Source organism: Salvelinus alpinus, chromosome 15 (genome assembly GCF_045679555.1).
Source record: "Salvelinus alpinus chromosome 15, SLU_Salpinus.1, whole genome shotgun sequence".
NCBI classification, from domain to species: Eukaryota; Metazoa; Chordata; class Actinopteri; order Salmoniformes; family Salmonidae; genus Salvelinus; species Salvelinus alpinus.
In genome coordinates this window covers 28,810,182-28,830,011 of record NC_092100.1, presented here as the reverse complement: position 1 = coordinate 28,830,011, position 19,830 = coordinate 28,810,182, and the positions used below count along the sequence as shown (strand labels likewise).

Here is a 19,830-nt window from a genome sequence, read left to right as displayed (position 1 = left end):
TTCAATTGAGAAGATTTTCTTAAGATGTGTATGCAGTACCAACAAGGCTTCCTACAAAGAGCACCCTGAGAAACATATTCCTACATTCTATTCTTATTGGTTAAAGAATGCACGTGAATGAGTACAAACAGAAATCACTTCCATTTTATTCAAACTGTATTTCATTCCATTTATCATTCAACTCTTCACACCAAATACACAAAGAGAAAACGCTTTACTTTCTTCTCCCCAAGCCTCAACCCTCCAATGATCAAACACACATTTCAATGGAGAGAAGTCCATTAAGAAGAAGTCCACTGTTCCCTTGGCCAATAGCACAGGTGCAGCCGCAGGGGGATGTCATCAGGTTAGGCTGCCAGGGATTTAAACTGTGTGAGATGTCATATTGGGAGGAAGGGGGGGGGGGGGGGGTGGTGTCATATGTGGATGCACAACATCAAAACCACAATGACATTGAAGTTCATTTAAGGGGTTTTAATTATTTAGTGATTATGAAGAAAGTAAATCACAACAATGCAGCTTTGGGCTGGAAAACACTTGATAGAAACGCTGCAAAATGACAGAGCAACAGTAAGTCATATAGCTGTGAAAGCAATGGGAGTAGAAGTGTTGGCAGACTGTGTGAATGTGTGTGTCTATCTGCAGACTCTCTCTTTATAGGTCAGATGCTCCTGTCCACACTACCTTCGCTGTCGCTACTGGACTCAGAGTCACTGCTGCCGGAGTAGGCTCCCAGGCCCGGCAGGATGCCCACACACACGGCGGCCGATGGCAGGTGGAGGATGCCTGTCGTCTTTACTGTGGAGGTCTGCTCACCCGCATCTCCGCCCGCCTCCTGCTCTGAGAGCACAACACACTGTCAGTCACACTTACTGATATCAGTGAACACATAATGTTTGAGACATAAGTCTTTGTGTTATTACTGCATTAAGTTGTGACATTATGAGTAGCCGTGATATGAGACGCTTCCAGCCCACCTGTCTGGCCCCCATTCCATGCTGTAGACTCCTCAACCTTCTGTTTCTTGCTATTGTCTGAGGACTGTGAGGAGCTGCAGGAGAGAGAAAGGTAAAACAAGGCACAGAAACCTACAGATCAATTCACTGTTCTCCATACTGAAAGCCATAGCCTACTCTACCACTCCCCATAATTGTGACCTCTAACACAGGTATTCCCAAACTGGGGTACGCGCAATTCCGTCTGGGGTACACAATTATTATTATTATTATTTTTTAAATAAATGTATATTTTCTAACGGGGCTACACATTTGGGTGAGTTTCCCCCCCCCTCGCCTGAGCAGCCTCATTTCACTGCCAAAAATAAAATTAAACCATCTAGTGTTCAGCGAAATAAAAATGTAAAATACAGGTAGCCTAGTCAAATAATTAACCGTTACTCTCGTGGGAACTCCACGACCGGTCCGTATGTAGCCAAACGTAGCTGCTGCTCATTCCGTTTGTGGTGGTTAAAATGGTTAAAAAAAAAGTAAGGCCCGCGTCGAATAGACACATACCAGCTCTACTGGGGCGGCAGGTAGCCTAGTGGTTAGAGTGTTGGACTTATAACCGAAAGGTTGCAAGATTGAATCCCCGAGCTGACAAGGTAAAAATCTGTCGTTCTGCCCCTGAACAAGGCAGTTAACCCACTGTTCCTAGGCCGTCATTGAAAATGTTGTTCTGCTTCCACGAGTACATCCAATGCTAGCATCAGTAATTCTACATTTGTTGTTAGCCCAGCTAGCATGGACACTGACAGTTATGACAGGGACTCATATCACGGCTACTCATAATGTCACAACTTAATGCAGGAGAGGCACAAATATGAGAAATACATTGATTTGGGGTTCACTTATATTGGGAGCAGTGCCTTTCCTCAGCCACGGTGTGTTATATGTGCAAAAGTACTATCTCACAACTCAATGAAACCTTCCCTCTTGCACAGACATTTAGAAACAAAACATGCCAATTTGAAAAATAAGATGATTTTTGAGTAGTAAGACATGAATAAAAGCAACAGATACCATTAATAAGAAGGGGCTAGAAGAGTCTTATATGGTGAGCTACTGAGTGGCTAGGACAGGCAAGCCCCATACTATTGTGGAGGACTTAATTCTTCCTGCTGCCGCAGATATGGCTAGGACAATGCTGGGGGTAAAGGCCCAAAAAACTATACAGACAATGCCTTCATCAAACAACACCGTTTCACGATGCATCAGTGACATGGCAGGAGATGTTTTGAAACAAGTACGGCTTTGCATACAAGCCAGTGAATTCTATGTATTACAGCTGGATGAGTCAACAAACGTGACGGGCCTGGAACAGTTTCTGGTATATGTTCATTACATTTATGGGGGGTATATTAAGAAAGACATCCTCTTCTGCAAACCACTGGAAACCTGGACAATAGGAGAGGATATTTTTAAAGTACTGGACAGCTTTGTGACATCAAATGGACTTTTGTGGTCAAGATGTGTTGGTATCTGTACTGATGGCGCAAAAGCCATGACAGGGAGACATAGTGGAGTGGTAACGCGCGTGCAAGCAGTAGCTCCCGACGCCACTTGGGTACACTGCAGCATCCACCGAGAGGCTCTTGCTGCCAAAGGAATGCCTGACAGCTTGAAAGACGTTTAGAACACTACAATGAAAATGGTTAACTTTGTTAAAGCAAGGCTCCTGAACTCTCGTGTATTTTCTGCACTATGCAATGATATGGGCAGCGACCATGTAACACTTTTACAACATACAGAAGTGCGCTGGTTATCAGGGCCTTGATAGTATTGACACATTTTCTTCAATTGAGAGACAAGCTTAAAAGTTCTTTACTGACCATTATTTTCTGACCATGATGACGAGTTTCTCACATGACTGGCCTGTCTGGGTGATGTTTTTTCTCACCTGAATGATCTGAATCTAGAATTACAGGGACTCTCCGCAACTATATTCAATGTGCGGGACAAAATTGAGGCTATGATTAAGAAGTTGGGGCTCTTCTCTGTCTGCATTAACAAGGACAACACACGTCTTTCCATCATTGTATGGTTTTTTTGTGTGCAAATGAACTAGCATGAAAACTAAATACAGGCATAGACTGTGTGTGGAAAATTATTGAAGACTGCGACTCCAATACAACTCAATACTGCAGAGTTATGTGCATCCTTTCAAGCACACCCTTCTCATTAACCTGGCCCCTGGCCTCACCTGCGTCGCTTGACTGCCCCGGCCAACAGATGGGCCTGGGACAGGTGACTGGTCTTGACCTCAGCTGGTCTAGGTCCCACTCTCCTCTCTGGCTCCTTCCGACTCTCACTGGATGCCAGCTTTTTCAGAGCACTGTGAGATCCTGGAGTTAAGGAGGAAGTGGAGAACACACAGACGTGCAGATCCTAGATGTGACAAACTGCTGATAGGAGTGATGGGGACACCAGTTGACTCACAATTAAGTCACATCTCACTTGACTCAAGCAGGATATTGCCCACTGGGCTGGCACTGACTGTCAGAATGGAATTTCCAATAGGTTTGGGTGAGTGAGTACAGGAAAACAAAATGGTACACAGAGCTCTAGCCACAGTCCAGGTGTGTCCTCATAAACCCAGCCTGTTCTTTCCACTTACTAGTCTATGGGCCTCAATCACTGCCCTAGAAAAGTGACACACTTTGGAGCTAAGAAAAACCTGTGACACTGGTGGGAAAACTATCTTAGGACAAATGACTATATTACGAAAGAGGGCTTGATGGAGGTTCTCAGCGGTAAGCGCTTCAACTGTCTCCCATCAGCGTACAAGCCAGCCCTCTGTAGGATTTGGTTGCCACGACAACACATCCTCCTCCATCTGCAGACAAACCTGATTGTCAGTGGAAAGAGAGAGGTAACATGTATTTTCTTGCTTACATGATAGCATAATGTTCTGATCATGCCCCCTGCATCATGTTACATGACAGCCTGAACGAGACAAATGAAGGCTATCGAGTCATTGACATTATTAGCTATGGCTGAATTTAGAATGAATCACCACAGGACCACAGCTCAGAGCAGTGCTAAATATCTGTGACATGAGAGTGGCTTTGCATACATTAACATACATTCATATCAGTTAAGTGGACATGCAAAGCATACAGCACACTTTAGAATAGATGCATTAAAATCACTACAAATCAGGAGAAAAGATCATACTTTGCTTAACAAAATGACATGCTACCAGTGTCCTTCCTGAGGAACAAACCAACAAAAATCAAGTTGCAAAGCTACTTCAACAAGAAACAGTGTCAACTTAGTGACTAATCATCTCCTCGCTGTGAGGAGATCATGATCATATGCCAAATCAAGTTCTCACTAGTCACTACCTGTCTGTCACTGTCTATGCAGGCATCTTTAAACAATAATCTTACCCATACTGTATATTGTTTGATCTAATGGTTTCTCATCATGTAGAATGTGGTTCTCTGTGTTTCAGTGTTTGAGGTGTGCTGTAAGTCATGTTTGAGAACATGAGCACTAACAAGGTGGAAGAACACCCATTCTGACCTGAAGCCTGTAGACTGACACACTCCTCCTGACTATCAACTTAACTAAGGTGAAAGTGGGAGTAGAGGGGTAGGACAAGCCTAAATCTACTGCTAGAGAGCAAAAAGCTCAACACCAAAAACCTGTGGCTGAGATAAAGAAATACATGGAGAGAGTATAAGAGTAGCTGGATCACACATACAGTACATTCGGACAGTATTCAGACCCCCTTGACTTTTTCCACATTTTGTTAAGTTACAGCCTTATTCTAAAATTGATTAAATAAAAAATGTTGCTCATCAATCTACACACAATACCCCATAATTACAAAGCAAAAACAAGTTTTCAAATGTAGTTTACAACAAAAACAACAGAAATACCTTGACATAAGTATGTGATCTGTGAGCTGCTCAAATAGCTGATGCTTAAAGTTAGTGAGGGAGATATGAGTCTCCAGCTTCAGAGATTTTTACAGTTCGTTCCAGTCATTGGCAGCAAGGAACTGGAAGGAGAGGCGGCCAAAGGAGGAATTGGCTTTGGGGGTGACCAGTGAGATATACCTGCTGGAGCGTGTGGGTGGTGCTATGGTGACCAATGAGCTGAGATAAGGCCTTTACCTATCAGAGACTTGTAGATGACCTGGAGCCAGTGGGTTTGGCGACGAGTATGAAGCGATGGCCAGCCAACGAGAGCATACAGGTCGCAGTGGTGGGTAATATATGGGGCTTTGGTGACAAAACGGATGGCACTGTGACAAACTGCATCCAATTCTTAAATTGAAGAAGTTTGGAAACACCAAGATTTTTCCTACAATTGGCCGCCTGTCCAAACTGAGCAATCGGTGGAGAAGGGCCTTGGTCAGGGAGGTGACCAAGAACCCGATGGTCAATCTTCCAGAAGGACAACCATCTCTGCAGCACTCCACTAATCAGGCCTTTATGGTAGTGGCCAGACGGAAGCCTCTCCTCAGTAAAAGGCACCACAACCCGCTTGTAGTTCGCCAAAAGGCACCTAAAGACTTTCAGACCATGAGAAACAAGATTCTTTGGTCTGATGAAACCAAGACTGAACTCTTTGGCCTGAATGCCAAGTGTCAGGTCTGGAGGAAACCAGGCACCATCCCTACGGTGAAGCGTGGTGGTGGCAGCATCATGCTGTGGAGATGTTTTTCAGCAGCAGGGACTGGGAGACTAGTCAAATCAAGTCAGGATAGAATCAGGAAAGTTAAACGAAGCAAAGTACAGAGAGATCCTTGATGAAGTCCTAAGTGCTCTGGAGCAGGTTCTCAGACTGGGATGAAGGTTCACCTTCCAACAGGACAACGACCCAAAGCACTCAGCCAAGAAAATGCAGGAGTGGCTTTGGGACAAGTCTCTGAATGTCCTTGAGTGGCCCAGTCAGAGCCCGGACTTGAACCGGAGTGAACATCTCTGGAAAGACCTGAAAATAGTTGTGCTTCCTGACAGAGCTTGAGAAGATCTGCAGAGAAGAATGTGAGAAACTCCCCAAATACAGGTGCCAAGCTTGTAGCTACATACCAAACACGACTCGAGGCTGTAATCACAGCAAAAGGTGCTTCAACAAAGTAAAGTGTCTGAATACTTACGGAAATGTGATATTTCAGTTGTTTTTCTTTTATAAATTTGCTGACATTTCTAAAAAACATTTTTTTCTTCGTCATTATGGGGTATTGTGTGTAGATTGAGGAGAAAAAAAACGATCAAATTTAGAATAAGGCTTTAACATAACAAAATGTGGAAAGAGTCAAGGGGTCTGAATACTTTCTGAATGCATTGTAGATCCATTATTTGTGTGACTCAGGGTCAATCTGACGCTGCAAGGCCAATGCAGACATTTACGGTGATATGGCCTCTGCAGAAGTCAGGGCATTCATACTTCTTGCGCTTCATGGGCCAGCGCAGAGCTGTTGTGAAAGAAGTTGTCAAGGAAGTGAGTTTGAGTTCATACATGACCTCCCGCACTCACCTACAGTCAACCAATCATGTCAATGCAGAGCTATACGGTGCCCTCCGCATTGTTACAAATGCAATATGGAGCTTGATTTGGACCCTGCATGCCTCCAGAGGGTCCGCAATTGCATCACACCCTCCATACAAAGCCTCCGACTACATTTTCGGATCAAGAATGAATTGACTTTTAATGTTGCCATATTGACAGAAATGTTCTACCAATAAATGACATGAAAATGGATACACTGTTTTTGCTCTGTGTGTGTGTGATAAAGAATTACAGTGATGGAGTGAGTATACAGCTGAAACTGAAAGGATATTCTGTACTCTTTTAGCTCATGCTGCTCCTCATCTCTGCGTTGTTTCTCCACCAGGCTCTGTTGCCTGGAGACCTCATCCAAGAAGTGAGACTCGTCCTCATCCAGGCCTTTGACCATGTTCTCTGTTGGTGAAAAGACATTTCTATGGAAAATATATCTAAGCACTATAGTACCAATACAACAATACTCTCTGATCATTTCAACTTAAGTAAAGTGGAGTTGGGGAAGGGTTATGCCATATGAAAATACAAAACAAAGCTCTTTCTAGTTTCCTGAAATGGCCTTACTAAAGAGCATATAACTTTACAACACACATTCGGCCACAAGGGTAACTACTAATAGTAGGCTGGTCACCAGGGAAACTGAAAAGCAGGGAAGCTGCTATGCCAGGAAGCAGGCTTGAGTCATTTCCAAGACTAGATAATATTCTCCTCTTCTGATGTATTACATAGTTCCATCTGTTCACATAAACAGGTTCATAATATAAAAATATGCACATATACACACAACCAGAGCATGAAATACTTTGTCCTCAACCCCGTGTTCAAAATTCCTCAAATGTTAATTTAGAAGCGGCGCCCCACTACTGCTAAATAGTTTCCACCACTCCAATAAATGTTTATTATATACAGTGGGGAGAACAAGTATTTGATACACTGCCGATTTTGCAGGTTTTCCTACTTACAAAGCATGTAGAGGTCTGTCATTTTTATCATAGGTACACTTCAACTGTGAGAGACGGAATCTAAAACAAAAATCCAGAAAATCACATTGTATGATTTTGAAATAATTAATTTGCATTTTATTGCATGACATAAGTATTTGATCACCTACCAACCAGTAAGAATTCCGGCTCTCACAGACCTGTTAGTTTTTCTTTAAGAAGCCCTCCTGTTCTCCACTCATTACCTGTATTAACTGCACCTGTTTGAACTCGTTACCTGTATAAAAGACACCTGTCCACACACTCAATCAAACAGATTCCAACCTCTCCACAATGGCCAAGACCAGAGAGCTGTGTAAGGACATCAGGGATAAAATTGTAGACCTGCACAAGGCTGGGATGGGTTACAGGACAATAGGCAAGCAGCTTGGTGAGAAGGAAACAACTGTTGGCGCAATTATTAGAAAATGGAAGAAGTTCAAGATGACGGTCAATCACCCTCGGTCTGGGGCTCCATGCAAGATTTCACCTCGTGGGGCATCAATGATCATGAGGAAGGTGAGGGATCAGCCCAGAACTACACGGCAGGACCTGGTCAATGACCTGAAGAGAGCTGGGACCACAGTCTCAAAGAAAACCATTAGTAACACACTACGCCGTCATGGATTAAAATCCTGCAGCGCACGCAAGGTCCCCCTGCTTAAGCCAGTGCATGTCCAGGCCCGTCTGAAGTTTGCCAATGACCATCTGGATGATCCAGAGGAGGAATGGGAGAAGGTCATGTGGTCTGATGAGACAAAAATAGAGCTTTTTGGTCTAACTCCACTCGCCGTGTTTGGAGGAAGAAGAAGTATGAGTACAACCCCAAGAACACCATCCCAACCGTGAAGCATGGAGGTGGAAACATCATTCTTTGGGGATGCTTTTCTGCAAAGGGGACAGGACGACTGCACCGTATTGAGGGGAGGATGGATGGGGCCATGTATCGCGAGATCTTGGCCAACAACCTCCTTCCCTCAGTAAGAGCATTGAAGATGGGTCGTGGCTGGGTCTTCCAGCATGACAACGACACGAAGCACACAGCCATGGCAACTAAGGAGTGGCTCCGTAAGAAGCATCTCAAGGTCCTGGAGTGGCCTAGCCAGTCTCCAGACCTGAACCCAATAGAAAATCTTTGGAGGGAGCTGAAAGTCCGTATTGCCCAGCGACAGCCCCGAAACCTGAAGGATCTGGAGAAGATCTGTAGGGAGGAGTGGGCCAAAATCCCTGCTGCAGTGTGTGCAAACCTAGTCAAGAACTACAGGAAACGTATGATCTCTGTAATTGCAAACAAAGGTTTCTGTACCAAATATTAAGTTCTGCTTTTCTGATGTATCAAATACTTATGTCATGCAATAAAATGCAAATTAATTACTTAAAAATCATACAATGTGATTTTCTGGATTTTTGTTTTAGATTCCGTCTCTCATAGTTGAAGTGTACCTATGATAAAAATTACAGACCTCTACATGCTTTGTAAGTAGGAAAACCTGCAAAATCGGCAGTGTATCAAATACTTGTTCTCCCCACTGTATACAGTACCAGTCAAAAGTTGACACACCTACTCATTCAAGGGTTTTTCTTTAGCAGCAGACTGGGGTGATGGGCTTTCCTCTGACACTGCCTGGTACAGAGGTCCTGGGTGGCAGGAATCTTGGCCCCAGTGATGTACTGGGCCATTCGCACTACCCTCTGTAGTGCCTTGCGGTCAGAGGCCGAGCAGTTGCCATACCAGGCAGCGATGCAACCAGTCAGGATGCCCTCGATGGTGCAGCTGTAGAACGTTTTGAGGATCTGAGGACCCATGCCAAATATTTTCAGTCTCCTGAGGGGGAATAGATTTTGTCGTGCTCTCTTCACGATTGTCTCGGTGTGCTTGGACCATGTTAGTTTGTTGGTGATGTGGACACCAAGGAACTTGAAGCTCTTAACCTGCTCCACTGCAGCCCCATCGATGAGAATGGGGGTGTGCTTGGTCCTCTTTTTCCTGTAGTCCACAATCATCTCCTTTGTCTTGATCACGTTGAGGGAGATGTTGTTGTCCTGGGACCACACGACCAGGTCTCTGACCTCCTCCCTATAGGCTGTCTCGTCATTGATAAGGCCAACCACTGTGTGTCATCGGCAAATTTACCTGGCCGTGCAGTCATGAGTGAACAGGGAGTACAGGAGGGGACTGAGCATGGGCCCCATGAGGATCAGCATGGTGGATGTGTTGTTACCTACCCTTACCACCTGGGGGCAGCTCATCAGAGAGTCCAGGATCCAGTTGCAGAGGGAGGTGTTTAGTCCCAGGGTCCTTAGCTTAGTGATGAGCTTTGAGGGCACTATGGTGTTGAACGCTGAGGTGTAGTCAATGGACAGCATTCTCACATAGATGTTCCTTTTGTCCAGGTGAGAAAGGGCAGTGTGGAGTGCAATAGAGATTGCATCATCTGTGGATCTGTTAGGGCGGTATGCAAATTGGAGAGGGTCTAGGGTTTCTGGGATGATGGTGTCAAAGCACTTCATGGCTACAGACGTGAGTGCTACGGCTCGGTAGTCATTTAGGCAGGTTACCTAAAGGGACTATGCTGGTCTGCTTGAAACATGTTGGTATTACAGACTCAGTCAGGGATAGGTTGAAAATGTCAGTGAAGACACTTGCCAGTTGGTCAGCGCATGCTCGGAGTATACGTCCTGGTAATCCGTCTGGCCCTGCGGCCTTGTGAATGTTGACCTGTTTAAAGGTCTTACTCACATCGGCTACGGAGAGCGTGATCACACAGTCATCCGGAACAGCTGATGCTCTCATGCATGTTTCAGTGTTACTTGCCTCGAAGCGAGCACAGAAGTAATTTAGCTCGTCTGGTAGGCTTGTGTCACTGGGCAGCTTGTGGCTGTGCTTCCCTTTGTAGTCTGTAATAGTTTGCAAGCCCTGCCACATCCGATGAGCTTCGGAGCTGGTGTAGTACGATTCAATCTTAGTCCTGTTTGATGATTCGTTGGAAGGCATAGCGGGATTTCTTATAAGCTTCCGAGTCCTGCTCCTTGAAAGTGGCAGCTCTACCCTTTAGCTCTGTGCGGATGCTGCCTGTAATCCATGGCTTCTGGTTGGGGTATGTACTGTTGGATTCTGGATTAAACTTGGAACATTGTTATACTCAGAAGTATAGGAACATTAGTTACAAAAGAGACATGAGGGGTGCCATAATGAAGCTTGAGAGGGGCTGAGTGCAGGGAACACGATCGCATGTGGCAGTACTGGTAAGGGGAGAGACCGTTGAAGGCTCATATCACTTAGCTCCCTGCCTAGGAATAATGATGCAATGTTTAGCGATAAGGAGGAGACTCCACCCAAAGTGGGGTATGAATACTACCGCGGGGGAAGCCATGTCTGTGTCTGAATTACAGCTGTATCGACCCTTTGGGAAGACTTAAACTTCTCTAGTGTCCGTGAGTTATTTACTCTGAAAATTAGAACCTAACAGTACGTACGGTCACTGTGAGGACAACGTCATCGAGGCACTTATTGATGAAGCCAGTGACTGATGCGGTGTACTCCTCAATGCCATCGGAAGAATCCCGGAACATAATCCAGTCTGTGCTAGCAAAACAGTCCTGTGGCTTAGCATCTGCTTCATCTGACCACTTTCTTATTGACCGAGTCACTGGTGCGTCCTGCTTGAAATTTAGCTTGTAAGCAGGAATCAGGAGGATAGAATTATGGTCAGATTTGCAAAATGGAGGGTGAGGGAGAGCTTTGTATGCGTCTCTGTGTGTGGAGTAAAGGTGGCCTAGAGTTTTTCCCCCCACTGGTTGCACATTTAACATGCTGGTAGAAATGAGCTAAAACTTAATTAAGTTTCCCTGCATTAAAGTCCCCGGCCACTAGGAGTGCCACCTCTGGATGAGCGTTTTCCTGTTTGCTTATGGCTGTATACAGCTCATTGAGTGCGGTCTTAGTGCCAGCATCGGTTTGTGGTGGTTAATAGACAGCTACGAAGAATATACAGTGGGGAGAACAAGTATTTGATAACCTGCAAAATCGGCAGTGTATCAAATACTTGTTCTCCCCACTGTAGATGAAAACTCTCTTGGTAAATAGTGTGGTCTACAGCTTATCATGAGATACTCTACCTCAGGCGAGCAAAACTTTGAGAATTCCTTAGATTTCGTGCACCAGCTGTTGTTTACAAATATACATAGATCTTCACCCCTTGTCTTACCAGAGGCCGCTGTTCTATCCTGCCAAAAAAGTATAAAACCCGCCAGCTGCATGTTATTCATGTCGTCGTTCAGCCGCTGAGATATTACAGTTTGTAGTGTCCCGTTGGTAGGATATACTTGATCGTAGTTTGTCTATTTTATTTCCATTGATTGTACGTTGGCTAATAGGACCGATGGTAGAGGCAGATTACACGCTCAACGTCGGATCCTTACAAGGCACCCAGACCTTCGTCCCCGATATCGCCGTCTCTTTCTTCTGCGAATGACGGGGATGAGGGCATTATTGGGCGACTGAAGTAAATCCTTCCCGTTCGACTCCTGATATCTAAAAGCTCTTTTCAGTTATAAGACACGGTGGCAGAAACATTATGTACAAAATAAGTTACAAATGTGACGTTTTCATCTTTTGAGCTTCTAGTCATGAAATCTATGCAGCCTACTCAATCACTTTTTATAGCTACTGTTTACAGGCCTCCTGGGCCATATACAGCGTTCCTCACTGAGTTCCCTGAATTCCTATTGGACCTTGTAGTCATAGCAGAAAATATTCTAATTTTTGGTGATTTTAATATTCACATGGAAAAGTCCACATGGATCGACTCAGTGGGTTTTGTCCAACATGTCTCTGGACCTACTCACTGTTACAATCATACTCTGGACCTAGTTTTGTCCCATGGAATAAATGTTGTGGATCTTAATGTTTTTCCTCATAATCCTGGACTATCGGACCACCATTTTATTACGTTTGCAATCGCAACAAATAATCTGCTCAGACCCCAACCAAGGAGCATCAAAAGTCGTGCTATAAATTCTCAGACAACCCAAAGATTCCTAGATGCCCTTCCAGACTCCCTCTGCCAACCCAAGGACGACAGAGGACAAAAATCAGTTAACCACCTAACTGAGGAACTCAATTTAACCTTGCGCAATACCCTAGATGCAGTTGCACCCCTAAAAACTAAAAACATTTGTCATAAGAAACTAGCTCCCTGGTATACAGAAAATACCCGAGCTCTGAAGCAAGCTTCCAGAAAGTTGGAACGGAAATGGCGCCTCACCAAACTAAGTCTTCTGACTAGCTTGGAAAGACAGTACCGTGCAGTATCGAAGAGCCCTCACTGCTGCTCGATCATCCTATTTTTCCAACTTAATTGAGGAAAATAAGAACAATGACATTTATTTTTGATACTGTCGCAAAGCTAACTAAAAAGCAGCATTCCCCAAGAGAGGATGGCTTTCACTTCAGCAGTAATAAATTCATGAACTTCTTTGAGGAAAAGATCATGATCATTAGAAAGCAAATTACAGACTCTTCTTTAAATCTGCGTATTCCTCCAAAGCTCAGTTGTTCTGTGTCTGCACAACTCTGCCAGGACCTAGGATCAAGGGAGACACTCAAGTGTTTTAGTACTATATCTCTTGACACAATGATGAAAATAATCATGGCCTCTAAACCTTCAAGCTGCATACTGGACCCTATTCCAACTAAACTACTGAAAGAGCTGCTTCCTGTGCTTGGCCCTCCTATGTTGAACATAATAAATGGCTCTCTATCCACCGGATGTGTACCAAACTCACTAAAAGTGGCAGTAATAAAACCTCTCTTGAAAAAGCCAAACCTTGACCCAGAAAATATAAAAAACTATATCAGCCTATATCGAATCTTCCATTCCTCTCAAATTTTAGAAAAAGCTGTTGCACGGCAACTCACTGCCTTCCTGAAGACAAACAATGTATACGAAATGCTTCAGTCTGGTTTTAGACCCCATCATAGCACTGAGACTGCACTTGTGAAGGTGGTAAATTACCTTTTAAATGGCGTCAGGCCGAGGCTCTGCATCTGTCCTCGTGATCCTAGACCTTAGTGCTGCTTTTGATACCATCGATCACCACATTCTTTTGGAGAGATTGGAAACCCAAATTCTGGCCTGGTTTAGATCTTATCTGTCGGAAAGATATCAGTTTGTCTCTGTGAATAGTTTGTCCTCTGACAAATCAACTGTAAATTTCGGTGTTCCTCAAGGTTCCGTTTTAGGACCACTATTGTTTTCACGATATATTTTACCTCTTGGGGATGTCATTCGAAAACATAATGTTAACTTTCACTGCTATGCGGATGACACACAGCTGTACATTTCAATGAAACATGGTGAAGCCCCAAAATTGCCCTCGCTAGAAGCCTGTGTTTCAGACATAAGGAAGTGGATGGCTGCAAACTTTCTACTTTTAAACTCGGACAAAACAGAGATGCTTGTTCTAGGTCCCAAGAAACAAAGAGATCTTCTGCTGAATCTTACAATTAATCTTGATGGTTGTACAGTCGTTTCAAATAAAACTGTGAAGGACCTCGGCGTCACTCTGGACCTTGATCTCTCTTTTGACGAACATATCAAGACTGTTTCAAGGATAGCCTTTTTCCATCTACGTAACATTGCAAAAATCAGAAACTTTCTGTCCAAACATTATGCTGAAAAATGTATCCATGCTTTTGTTACTTCTAGGTTAGATTACTGCAATGCTCTACTTTCCAGTCACCCGGATAAAGCACTAAATAAACGTCAGTTAGTGCTAAATACGGCTGCTAGAATCCTGACTAGAACCAACATTTTTTATCATATTACTCCAGTGCTAGCCTACCTACACTGGCTTCCTGTTAAGGCAAGGGCTGATTTCAAGGTTTTACTGCTAACCTACAAAGCATTACATGGGCTTGATCCTACCTATCTTTACGATTTGGTCCTGCCGTACATACCTACACGTACGCTACGGTCACAAGACACAGGCCTCCTAATTGTCCCTAGAATTTCTAAGCAAACAGCTGGAGGCAAGGCTTTCTCCTATAGAGCTCCATTTTTATGGAATGGTCTGCCTACCCATGTGAGAGACGCAGACTCGGTCTCAACCTTTAAGTCTTTACTGAAGACTCATCTCTTCAGTAGGTCATATGATTGAGTGTAGTCTAGCCTAGGAGTGTGAAGGTGAACGGAAAGGCTCTGGAGCAACGAACCGCCCTTGCTGTCTCTGCCTGGCCGGTTCCCCTCTCTCCACTGGGATTCTCTGCCTCTAACCCTATTACAGGGGCTGAGTCACTGGCTTACTGGTGCTCTTCCATGCCGTCCCTAGGAGGGGTGCGTCACTTGAGTGGGTTGAGTCGCTGACGTGATCTTCCTGTTTGGGTTGGCGCCCCCCCTTGGGTTGTGCCGTCGCGGAGATCTTTATGGGCTAATCTCGGCCTTGTCTCAGGATGGTAAGTTGGTGGTTGAAGATATCCCTCTAGTGGTGTGGGGGCTGTGCTTTGGCAAAGTGGGTGGGGTTATATCCTGCCTGTTTGGCCCTGTCCGGGGGTATCATCGGATGGGGCCAGTGTCTCCTGACCCCTCCTGTCTTAGCCTCCAGTATTTATGCTGCATTAGTTTATGTGTCGGGAGCTAGGGTCAGTCTGTTATATCTGGAGTACTTCTCCTGTCTTATCTGGTGTCCTGTTTGAATTTAAGTATGCTCTCTCTAATTCTCTCTTTCTTTCTCTCGGAGGACCTGAGCCCTAGGACCATGCCTCAGGACTACCTGGCATGATGACTCCTTGCTGTCACAAGTCCACCTGGCCGTGCTGCTGCTCCAGTTTCAACTGTTCTGCCTGCGGCTATGGAACCCTCACCTGTTCACCAGACGTGCTACTTGTACCAGACATGCTGTTTTCAACTCTCTAGAGACAGCAGGAGCGGTAGAGATTAGAGGTCGACCGATTATGATTTTTCAACACCGATACCGATTATTGGAGGACCCAAAAAAGCCGATACCGATTAATCGGTCGATTAACAAAAAAAAATAAAAAATTTAATAATGACAATTACAACAATACTGAATGAACACTTATTTTAACTTAATATAATACATCAATGAAATAAATTTAGCCTCAAATAAAATGAAACATGTTCAATTTGGTTTAAATAATGCAAAAACAAAGTGTTGGAGAAGAAAGTAAAAGTGCAATATGTGCCATGTAAGAAAGCTAACGTTTAAGTTCCTTGCTCAGAACATGAGAACATATGAAAGCTGGTGGTTCCTTTTAACATGAGTCTTCAATATTCCCAGGTAAGAAGTTTTAGGTTGTAGTTATTATAGGAATTATAGGACTATTTCTCTCTATACGATCTGTATTTCATATACCTTTGACTATTGGATGTTCTTATAGGCACTTTAGTATTGCCAGTGTAACAGTATAGCTTCCATCCCTCTCCTCGCCGCTATCTAGGCTCGAACCAGGAACACATCGACAACAGCCACCCTCGAAGCAGCATTACCCATGCAGAGCAAGGGGAACAACTACAAGTCTCAGAGCGAGTGACGTTTGAAACGCTATTAGCGCGCACCCCGCTAACTAGCTAGCTATTTCACATCGGTTACACCAGCCTAATCTAAGGGGGTTGATAGGCTGGAAGTCATACACAGTGCAATGCTTGAAGTATTGCGAAGAGCTGCTGGCAAAACGCACAAAAGTGCTGTTTGAATGAATGCTTACGAGCCTGCTGGTGCCTACCATCGCTCAGTCAGACTGCTCTATCAAATCAGACTTAATTATAACATAATAACACACAGAAATACGAGCCTTAGGTCATTAATATGGTCGAATCCGGAAACTATCATCTCGAAAACAAAACGTTTATTCTTTCAATGAAATACGGAACCATTCCGTATTTTATCTAACGGGTGGCATCCATAAGTCTAAATATTCCTGTTACATTGCACAACCTTCAATGTTATGTCATAATTACGTAAAATTCTGGCAAATTATTTCGCAATGAGCCAGGCGGCCCAAACTGTTGCATATACTCTGACTGCGTGCAATGAACGCAAGAGAAGTGACACAATTTCACCTGGTTAATATTGCCTGCTAACCTGGATTTCTTTTAGCTAAATATTCAGGTTTAAAAATATATACTTCTGTGTATTGATTTTAAGAAAGGCATTGATGTTTATGGTTAGGTACACGTTGGAGCAACGACAGTCCTTTTTCGCGAATGCGCACTGCATCGATTATATGCAACGCAGGACACGCTAGATAAACTAGTAATATCATCAACCATGTGTAGTTATAACTAGTGATTATGATTGATTGATTGTTTTTTTTATAAGATAAGTTTAATGCTAGCTAGCAACTTACCTTGGCTTCTTACTGCATTCGCGTAACAGGCAGGCTCCTCGTGAGGCAGGTGGTTAGAGCGTTGGACTAGTTAACCGTAAGGTTGCAAGATTGAATCCCTGAGCTGACAAGGTAAAAATCTGTCGTTCTGCCCATGAACAAGGCAGTTAACCCAGCGTTCCTAGGCCGTCATTGAAAATAAGAATGTGTTCTTAACTGACTTGCCTAGTTAAATAAAGGTGTAATTTTTTATTTATTTAAAATCGGCATCCAAAATGACCAATTCCCGATTGTTATGAAAACTTGAAATCGGCCCTTCCGATTAATCGGTCGACCTCTAGTAGAGATACTCTCAATGATCGGCTATGAAAAGCCAACTGACATTTACTCCTGAGATTCTGACATGTTGCACCCTCGACAACTACTGTGATTATTATTATTTGACCATGCTGGTCATTTATGAACATTTGAACATCTTGGCCATGTTCTGTTATAATCTGCACCCGGCACAGCCAGAAGAGGACTGGCCACCCCTCATAGTCTGGTTCCTCTCTAGGTTTCTTCCTAGGTTTTGGCCTTTCTAGGGAGTTTTTCCTAGCCACCGTGCTTCTACACCTGCATTGCTTGCTGTTTGGGGTTTTAGGCTGGGTTTCTGTACAGCACTTTGAGATATCAGCTGATGTAAGAAGGGCTATATAAATAAATTTGATTTGAAATAAATGCGAAAAAACACAATAGCACAATTGGTTAGGGGATTGTAAAAAGGGCAGCCATCTCCTCCGGCGCCATTAAGACATCAAAACTATGAAATAACACATATGGAATCATGTAGTAACCAAAAAAAGTGTTAAACAAATCAAAATTCAGTTTATATTTGAGATTCTTCAAAGTAGCCACCCTTGCCCTTATGACAGCTGTGCACACTCTTGGCATTCACTCAACCCCGCCATTCCATAGATGCGAGAAAAATGCAAGTTTAATCTGAGACAGCCAATGTGACATCCCAGAATGTGATAGGAAGGAAAGTGGAGAAGGACAAAAAACGAGAGAGGAACCCTTACTGAATTTAAACTGCTCATCATACTCCTCCTGCTTCTTGTCCTTCTGCTCCTGTAGCCGCTCAAAGAGTGAACGCCCATTATACTCTTCCTCAGGAGCCTCTGTATCAGGGAGACATCACAAACATACAGAAACCAGAGGCATGCAGATGTTTAGAAGAGACAAGTGTACAGGCATGATGTAAGATATTGCTTGTGTCTGTGTGCATTTTTTGAGGAAGAGAGGAGTTAGTGGCAGATTGCTTACCCTCTGGGTCCTCTGGCTTCCTAACTTTTTCCCATTCCTCCTGTATTTGCTTCCTCTTCTCCTCGATCACAGTCTCTGACACAAATTTCCGACTGAGGTCTACGCCCCCGGCCGCTGGCACTGCCATCTCCCTCCTTGAAAAGTAAAGGTGCATGCACAAATCTGAGCATTAACAGCAGCAAGTAGCATCCACAATAGACTAACCGAAAAACATGTTACGAATCTATACTAAGAAAGAGTTTTTATCATTGATCAAAGTTTTTTTATCCATCAAAATAGAGGTATACAGTGGAGATTGAGAACTTACTTTGTCTCAACTCACTCAAGTAGACAACAGACACCAAGTCAAGAAATCATCTGTTGAATTGAAAATAACTCAGAGTAATGTGTTGAAAAATGCAAAGCATATGAATGCAAAGGAAAAGGGAGAAATGTAGGAAGTCAGATTAACAATTAGAGTATAAGAGTAAAAAAAAATGCTACACACAACACTCTACATGGTTGGTTAGAGTATAAACCTTGTAAGAAATTAAGTAAAAACATTGCAGCCTGTTGACAATGGATGAGGCTATGCCTCCCTCTAGTGGTCGATTCAATAAATGTGTTTGTAGCAAGTGTAGTTAAATAGCGGTCTACTATCAAATTATATTTTAACTAGCTTCTACCAATCATACAACATCAAACAAATTACTGAAGTATGGGTTGTTTTTATTATGGTTGATACTCATTCTATTTTTGTAACTTGCGTTTCCAAATAAGTATCTCGGTATAACATTACCTACTAAAACAGTCGTTCCCGGGGGTACTTGGCCTATCCATAGGGGTGGTACTGGAGAATACTTATGTCATGAGACCATAGGTTTACTGGTAAAATACACGGGGGGGTGTACTTCAGGGGTACTCCGGGCAGATCAAAATTCTGTGGGTGGTTGAGTAACCGTTAGGCCTAAATTGATACCTAATGGCTAGGTTTTCTATATCCTAACTGGTCACTCAATAGTTATTACTGGCTCAAATCAAGATAATGGATTAGCTAACCAATTGGAAACGAAACACGAAGACATTACACGTTAATGTTAGCTAACGCAGCAATCTAACGTTAACTAAAATATGGACACATTGACAGACGTTTAACAAAAAAACAGCAAGAAAAAAACATTGTGTAGCTACAGAGAGCTTTATAGTAGCCAACACCAAACATACTAGCTACAGTTTAAAAACGCTGCGCCAACACCGTTAGCTAAACTAGCCAGCACGAAACACGGTGATAAATCGTGGCAATACCGCTTCTATCATGTCCAAACAAAAACTTATGAGGTTCGAAAATGATTGAAATAGTTCAACTTAACCAATGATGTTACAATGTGTCATTTCTTTTTAACGTAATAGTTAGTACAAAAACAACACCATAGCTAGCTGGCTATGTTAATTTTACCTAATCCACGGAGCCTCGTCGTGTCACAGTAAATATGCTCCGCGCATACTATAAATTTGTGAAGGACCAAGGGCGATAGTTTAAACCGATCTTCGATGGGCTGAATAATTGTAGCAATCTATGATAATACATACTTATATAGTGTCCAAAATATTGTAACTCCAACGAACCATTATTTTAACTGCAGTATGCATTTTCAGAGTAAAATAACTACCGGTATGCTGATTATACAACTGAAAGCTG

The 19,830-nt window shown here is 43.4% G+C and overlaps 1 protein-coding gene across 1 annotated transcript; it reads right to left on the bottom strand.

Annotated features, from left to right (window-relative positions):
• Nucleotides 1-118: 118 nt before the first annotated feature.
• On the bottom strand, nt 119-19,794 carry LOC139539863 (PSME3-interacting protein-like). The gene is made up of 9 exons (XM_071343208.1): nt 19,588-19,794; nt 18,460-18,509; nt 18,153-18,286; nt 17,909-18,007; nt 6,796-6,917; nt 3,202-3,335; nt 978-1,051; nt 685-840; nt 119-368 (listed from the first exon to the last, which is right to left on the bottom strand). The coding sequence occupies exons 3-9, from the start codon at nt 18,277-18,279 to the stop codon at nt 364-366; spliced, it is 717 nt and encodes a 238-aa protein (XP_071199309.1). The 5' UTR covers nt 18,280-18,286; nt 18,460-18,509; nt 19,588-19,794; the 3' UTR covers nt 119-363.
• Between the last annotated feature and the right edge of the window lie 36 nt (nt 19,795-19,830).

Coding starts and splice junctions, on each gene's coding strand:
- LOC139539863 (XM_071343208.1), bottom strand. CDS start 18,279: ATGGCAGTGCCAGCGGCCGGGGGCGTAGACCTCAGTCGGAAATTTGTG. Junction 18,008..18,152: donor GAAGCCAGAGGACCCAGAGG/GTAAGCAATCTG, acceptor TCCCTGATACAG/AGGCTCCTGAGGAAGAGTAT. Junction 6,918..17,908: donor TGATGAGCAGTTTAAATTCA/GTAAGGGTTCCT, acceptor TTTCACCAACAG/AGAACATGGTCAAAGGCCTG.